The sequence below is a fragment of the Sinocyclocheilus anshuiensis genome, unplaced genomic scaffold (genome assembly GCF_001515605.1).
Source record: "Sinocyclocheilus anshuiensis isolate Anshui unplaced genomic scaffold, SAMN03320099.WGS_v1.1 scaffold1430, whole genome shotgun sequence".
NCBI lineage: Eukaryota > Metazoa > Chordata > Actinopteri > Cypriniformes > Cyprinidae > Sinocyclocheilus > Sinocyclocheilus anshuiensis.
In genome coordinates this window covers 363,964-371,775 of record NW_015555721.1, presented here as the reverse complement: position 1 = coordinate 371,775, position 7,812 = coordinate 363,964, and the positions used below count along the sequence as shown (strand labels likewise).

The window sequence follows — 7,812 nt, the reverse complement described above, 5'->3', positions numbered from 1 at the left end:
AACTCCTAAATTTGCTTTTGTCATCTAAAATAGTTTTTCTCAACTGCGAGTACACTGTGCATTGTTGATCTATCTGAAATAGCAAATGTGTGCAGTCAACTCTTATATAAATGTGATTGATTGTTTATTATACAAACACTTATTTATATACTCAATAAATTATATTCTTTTATTTCAACAAACTATTTAATGTACTACATATTCGTAGATTTGAGAAGTGTGGCTTTTTCTTCAGATTGAGACTTTGATTGTCATAATATTGCTGAGTATGTCAACTTGTGTATTTGTGTAACAGTCTTAAAAAATAAAGAAAGAGGGAGTTACTTAATATTACTTGGGAGCTCAGTATTTTCTATAGACAAAAATGTTAGGTCTTATTGACTCGTAGATGTGGTATTCATGTTACTGCACATTTAAGGAAGCATATGCAACACTTACTGCTGTAAAACGTAAGTTTTGGCCACTCGGATCATCAAAGCAAATACTTCAAGTTAAAACGCTGCTGGATTTCTGCCAGCGGAGAGTTACGCTTTTCGCTCCAGACGCAGAATCACATCATCAAGTTGCAGATGGAAGATCTTAGTGAAGGACACGTTGAGTGGATCATGGTCAGACAAAATATCTCAGCTCTGCTGATAGACTGCTATCAAAAGTCACCATAAGAGTCACCACAGGAACTGATGTGTCTGTTGAGCAATAGCTGCATTTATACATGGCACCCTGCTGCATCGTTTTTCATGCAAAATAAGGAGAAAAATTATTCCAACCTTCTCTACCTCATTTACTCACATAATACACACCCTGAGATACTCATTCATCCTTAGAGGAGGAGTGTATTAGCCCAATGTGCAGTGATTCCCCCTTAAATGATCCCTCTGAGAGGAGCAGCAAGCCATGTTGGGACATGAGTGGTAATCTGAAGCAACTCATAGTGTTTGGTATAGTGCATCACTGCTGCAGCGGGTGGAAAGGGGATGAGGTCATTTATTAAGAGTGATGGTAGCGTAAGAAGTTGGGATATAGCCCTCGTCCCCGTTGTTCCGGCGCACTCGTGTCCATCCGTCTCCCTTATCCTCCTCCACTACAGACAGCACCTCCCCTTCCTGCATGGAGATGGTTCCCTCACTGGAGCCTGTGGGCAGATGGAGGAGTCTCAGAGGAAAAGAGGTGGGTATGATATTCACAAATGCTCAGGCAAAACTGTATAATAATCATACCTGGGAAATTGTAGAGTGCTGTGCATTGACCAATAGGTGCAGCGAGTTCCTCTTCCTCAAAGTCGTCATCAAATTCAGTGTAGATGGCCTGGGAAGAGTCTGTGTCATCTGAGATAGTTCCAGGACTGAAAAGAGCACAGGAAAATTCTGATTATGTAAACATAATTCAATCGGCATAACTGGATTCAAGCAATACAATGTCTAGAAACCTGAACATGACAGCTTGTATGTAATGTGAATTCTATATTTATATCTGTGCATATCCACATTACCAAGTAAATGCATAAACATTTAAGGGGTCAAACCATGAAGAATAAAATGTTCTTTTATCTTTTGAGGAAAAAAAAAAAAAAGAACAAACTAAAAGAAAAAAAAACTTCACAAATCACTTTAGACTGTAAATGTAACAAATATATAGATTTTTTAATATGCATAAAATCACTGACCTATGTAAAAAAAAGAAATCCATAATAATTCCAACATTAAAAAATTACTGCAGACTGGATAATCATTATCAGTTTGCACTGGCTGCTGATAGCTGCTCACATCAAATTCAAGGTACTGATGTTTGCCTACCAGACATCCACTGGCTCTGCACTAATATACCTAAACTCGCTAGTTCAGACTTATGCGCTGTCCAGGAGCTTACGTTCTGCAAGTGAACGCCACCTCGTGGTGCTATCCCAGGCACAAAATCATTCCTGGACTGTTCCCGGCTGGTGGAACAACCTGCCTATCTCAACCAAGTAAAGCAGCCAAGTCTTTAGCCATTTTCAACAAATCTTTTTCATCAGCACATTACCAACTGATACTAGCACTTACCTATTCTTATTTGAATTTTTTTAAAGATTTATTTTTGCCATTTTTGCCTTTATTATGTTAGGACAGATCAGAAATGACAGGAAGAGAAGTGGGAGAGAGATGGGGGGCAGGATCGGGAAATGTCCTTGAGTCAAGATTTGAACTTAGGACGCCCATAGCGCAAGGGCGCTGACTCTACTCTACTATACTCTACTCTACTCTACTCTACTCTACTCTACTCTACTCTACTCTACTCTACTCTACTCTACTCTACTCTACTCGTTTTTCTAATTTATTAAAAAAACAGCTGTGTACTGTGCTAGACTAACTGAGACTTGTCAAAGCACTTGTATACTGTTGCCCTCTTGTTAGTCTACTTGCTTCTATTGTTCTCCTCATTTGTAATTCGCTTTGGATAAAATCGTCTGCTAAATGATTAAATGTAAATGGATACAAGGTCTTATGCAAATCCCCCCCCCCTCTTGTAATATCAAGAGACTCATGACCTACATTTTGCAATTCACTGCACTCTTGTGTGCTGTTCTTAAATACACAAATGAAATTAGTTGATTAAATTGCTGTGTAGAATTACCACCAATAGTGAATAAAATGGTTGTCTATGGTATTTACACAAGAGAGTAGTAGGAAAACAACATGCAAGTCTTAGTTATTGGAAACATGCTGATAACTTGTATATAAGAAAAAATGTCATTAGCTGTGAAGCATGTAAACCTCTTATTCAGAATAAGATTAATCAGAATACACACCATAATCAGAAAATCATGTTCGTTGAAATAAAACTGACCTGCTGGGGTTATGAGCACCGTTATTGTTCAGAGAGTGTGTCGAGTATCGTATCGAGTCTCCTCGGCCCCCTGCTTCTGCGAGCCAGGACTACCAAACAAACCAAGACACCAGTGTGTTAAGAAAAGTCTTTATGAAGCGTATAAAGATTTACAGAGAGAATTAAACTGAAACCTCATATTTGCTGAGTTCTCCTCTCAGTCTTTCCATGTTTTGTGCCGTCTGAGTGATCTGAGGTGCCAAACTGGCAGGATCTCCCATCTGAGGGTTCTTTTCATAGACATCTTTCATTTTACCCAAAGCCTCACTGCACAGAGACATAAATATATTTATTTAAGATAGCAAGAGCTATCTTGATCATAACAGAGAAAGACAAAGAACAAACAGATACGGTTACTTGTGGCACTTAACACCACTGATTCCTCAGAGACCTGACGAGCTTAGTAAACAAAGCCCAGACCTCGGCAACCCTGTGGATTCAGCTGTGGCCGGTGGTCATGGCGATAGTTGTCGGAGAGTTGGCATGGCAGGTGACTCACCTCTGATCCATTTCCTTCTGCAGCTCCTTGCTGATGTCATCGATCTTCTGCTGCAAGCGTTTCCTGCGCTGCTCAGGAGGAAGATGGGTGAAGCCCTCTGTGTCCACAGGCTGAGGAGATGGGCAGGGAGATAGTGTCACTCACAGAGATTCACACAAACAAACAAACAGCCACCCCTCCAACACCACAAGCCAAGCAGTGACAGGCGTGAACCAGAGACCCCACAGTGAGACTTCAGGTTTGCAGAAGGAAAAGCTGAACTGTAGCTGTAGTTTACTCAAAGGAACGGTCTGGGTTAAATAAAATTGCACTTTTTGAACACCATCTGTGGCATGTTGTCGATTACCACAGACAGTCATTTTTTTAAATGGATCTATTTTGAAGAAGGAATGCGAAGCTAATATTTGTTACATGGAATATTCAGTCAAATGTTTTATATTTGCACAAGTCAAAAAAAATCCTTTCAGATTAGGACTACTGTTCTAGGGGTATGAAGTTCTGGTTATGCTCTATTATTGTAACAGACACTTCGCAGGGAGTTTGATTGACAGGCAATCGGACCGATCTTAATGCCGAACCTGCCATTTTTGTCTGACAGGAGATTAGATTAACGTCTGTGGACTTGAATTTGAAAAATCGTGTGTATTGACGTCTTTCTGCGGTTGAAACAAGATACCTTCTGATGTTCATTCATGTTTATTTCATGCTATAACTAGTAAATATAAAAAGATGATCGGTTCACGTGCCGCTTGAACTGAGGCGCTACAGCGATCTGTCACGACACATTAAAGAGCCACAAAATGGTATTTGTTGTTTAAATTTCTTTATACCTTTCTTTATATAAATTTGTTTCATACCAGAAGTAACCTGCTCTGTCTTGTCTGTCAGTGCGTTGTCAGTTTTCTCACTGTGTGAGAACATTGCATGAGAGCGGCATGGCTTGTTGGACATAGGAACAGTAACGAAGTGGAGTGGGTCTTTGTGAGGGGGTCCCGGCCAAACTGGGGGGAGGGGGGTCCGTTAGCGGGCGAGGGGGTGGGGGGTGTGGAGAAAGGACTGAGTGAAGACGAGGGCAGCTGGGACAGACACCAGGCACAAACCCAGAGGGACACAGGGACAGAACAGCAGGAGAGGGATGGTGGGAAGGATAGGGAAGGGTAAAAACAAACAAAAAACACAAATGACATGGGAAAAGAAAGAGACACCATCAAACACCTCAAAGCAACATCAAAACAGCAACGAGAACAACACTGGACCAACCTCAGCAAGAGCCAAGAGAAGCAAGACAAAGAATAACCAAACCCAAATCCACAAGCCCCAACAACCAGATGAAGAAGCAAACAATGTCTCCATCAGAAAACAATTCTTGGTCTTGTTCAATGGATCATGTGGCTTTCAAGTGATGTTGGAATGATCGTGAAGATGAGATGAATGTACATGAATGGCACCACAAAACTTTTCAAGTTAAGGTAATGCCAATTACACTACCATGGTGATGCTAATTGATATGTGTCATAATTAAGTTTGTAAAAACTTTGTGTACCGTTGATGAATACCAGTTATAAAGCTTTCCAGAAAAAATTGAGGTGGCAGGATTGCGTGGTGGACAACCCATCGTTACTGAAACTACCCAAAAAATTCCCAACAGTCTCATGGCAGCACAAAAATGATAAATTAAGGCATAAATTACATGCCTATTGGGAATCCACTGATCTTCATCTCATTGTGCTAGTGGTACAAAGTTTCCTGTGTTTGTCAGAAAAAAATTACAGAGAAATTACGCCAAAATATCCACTTAATTCAACCAAAAATCACTTGAACGCATATCATATTGAATTAACAATAGCCAAACTTACAAGAAATTCCCAAGAGAATTTGTGCTGTTCACAGAGTAAGAATCGTCAGATGTAAACAATCTCCAAAACAGAGCTGCTATTACGTTTTATTCCCCACCCCATTATGGATCTAATAAGTGGAGCCACTTTTTGCCCAATCAACATTCAGAGGCTTCTGCTGGACTATAGCAACAGAAATGCCTGAACATGAAAGGAGTCCTAATATTTCAGTGAATTCGCTATGCATACTAGCTCTGTTCCAGAACCAAGCAAGCTGTCTACAGAGACAACCTTACAGCTGAATCAACAGTTAGCATTAGCTAAATTACTAGTTATTCTAATAAGCACAAAGAGTATTCGAAGAATACAAATAACTAATGCTCACAGCTTCATATAAAGAATCTGTCATTAGCTGGTTGCTAAGCTAAAAACTTCCTATCCTAACACAAAAAAAAAAACACTACACTAATACTGGATGAAATCATGCATTAATTAGATGGAATTATCTATTTTTAAATATATATACACATTTCATTCTGGGATTATTGTTGTAGAATAAATGTGATGCTGCTTTCAATCATGACCAAAATGACACATCTTACATGGCAGCATAATATTGTTCCCTACTGTATAAGATAGCTTTTACATTGGGAGTGCCTATGACACTGTAGGTGGGCAGCTTACTAAGTGGAACAGAGTAAATACATTTCACCCTGATACAAGAAAAAAAAAGCTTTAAATCTAAAATTGTGCCAAACAATCCACAAATGTATGGGTAAACGAATGAAAGCTTGGTGCTAAAAATAAGTATTTCCCCACAAATTGGTTTTAGCTTCTCAACATCGTGTCTCAGCCGGAAAGGAAACATGCACAGTGAGCAAAAAGTGAAGCAACAAGGAACGAAGGAAGATGTTTGATCTTAACTACTAAGAGTAGGGGAAAAAGGAAGCAGATTTGCAGCGCCACTTTGGTCAATACAACAGAAACTCCATATTAACTAACACGCAAGACAAAAAAATAGATCTGTACAATGACACAGAAATTAAACAGAAGAAGACTAGACAGTTAAGCTGGCAAGCGCTGAGGCTCATGTGAAAAAGGCCTAATGTGTTGAAGAAGCAGGAAACTAGATTATTGGAGAAGCAGGAAATTATGTTATTAATATGAAGGTGAATTGTTTCCAGAAAACACTTCAGACCTACATAGGCCTCTAGGACAAAGACAGATCCATTGAATCCTACACAGAGCTCTGAATCATCACATGACTGAAGAGAATGTTTTAGTAATGCTTTGTCTCCAACCCTCATTTTAAGAGGATTTTTCTCCTTAACAACTTAACCAGATGCAACCGAGCATCTATCCTGATGGCACACAGTGCACAAAGGTGTCATTGTGATGGGACTGAGGGATATATTATACCGCATATAATAGCAGTAGTGTATGCGTGTTAAGGCCCATGGCAGAGGGAGAAATGTCCCAAAGAAAAGCACAGATGCAGCAGAATGACCACTTGGTCACACGCTGAGCTAAACAACAGAGCTGGGGGCTTTTCCATCCCCACTCACAGCCAAGTAGCCATGCAAAGGGTGCATACTGGAAAACCGTAAGGATCTGTGTTGTGTACGTCAGAGAGATTGAGAGTAAAGGGTGAGAAAGGGTGAAGGTGGATTGAACCATCATGCATCTTTCAACTGTGACAAAAGGTGCAAGAAACCACAGCTTTGGATCTAACACCATTTCTAGTCGCAAAGACTTGCCCACAAATCAAACAATGTCTTGTCCTCAAATCTTCTCAAAGCCAGTCTGTTACCTTTTAGACTAAATCTACTCTCTCATCTTATAGTGCAGAAGTGTCCAATCCTGCTCCTGAAAGGCCACCTTCCTGTAGACATGAGCTTTATTGAACCAATTATTCAAGGTTACTAGAATCTTCAAGAAAAGCGTGTTGGAGCTAAACTTGGGATGGTGGTCCTACAGGAGCAGGATTGGACACCACTTCAGTGATAGGTACTGTAGAACCCTGCTGGAAAATCACATAAAAAAACATATTCTAAGGATCTGATGGCTGGGTTTAAAATGGGTTCTAGCTGGTAAAATAATGGTCATGGCTCATTTAGGTCAGGGGTGTCCAATCGTGCTCCTGGGGGGCTGGAGTTTAGCTCCAGCCCCAATTAAACACACTTGATCCAGCTAATCAATAGGGCTGTGCGATATTGAAAAAAAATGCGCTACGCGATACCTTGTTAAAAAATGCGATATTCGATATGCGATACGATATTGCTTAAAGTGAGAAAAATCAATTTAAATTATATTTTAAAATATTAAAAAATTTAAATTATATAACCAATTAGTTTCACATTCTTTCTTGGAAAAGAAAGAATCACTACAACTTCTGAAAGTGACCAGCAGTGTTTTAGCAGTACATAAAAAGTAATGTCACAAATCAGAAAATGTCATTTTAACATCAATGTGAATGACAAAAAAATGAATGACACTAATTTTATATCATTGTGACTTTGCTTTCCATACACTTTAAGTAAGTACTTCTTCATATACCACAGCAAAAACTATAGTCTGAGAAAGTTCAAACATGATTAAAGGCAAGTGAACAGTCAG

The 7,812-nt window shown here is 39.6% G+C and overlaps 1 protein-coding gene across 1 annotated transcript in view; it reads right to left on the bottom strand.

The window, feature by feature from the left end:
* Positions 1–223: 223 nt before the first annotated feature.
* Positions 224–7,812, bottom strand: part of LOC107672474 (cdc42-interacting protein 4 homolog) — a 31,420-nt gene continuing 23,831 nt past the window's right edge. Inside the window, exons 10-14 of the mRNA XM_016465677.1 lie at positions 3,362–3,471; positions 2,997–3,129; positions 2,824–2,912; positions 1,218–1,342; positions 224–1,132 (exon numbers count right to left, since the gene is read on the bottom strand). Of these exons, the coding sequence (XP_016321163.1) occupies positions 981–1,132; positions 1,218–1,342; positions 2,824–2,912; positions 2,997–3,129; positions 3,362–3,471 (609 nt within the window). The 3' untranslated portion in view covers positions 224–980. The remainder of the gene's footprint in view (positions 1,133–1,217; positions 1,343–2,823; positions 2,913–2,996; positions 3,130–3,361; positions 3,472–7,812) is intronic.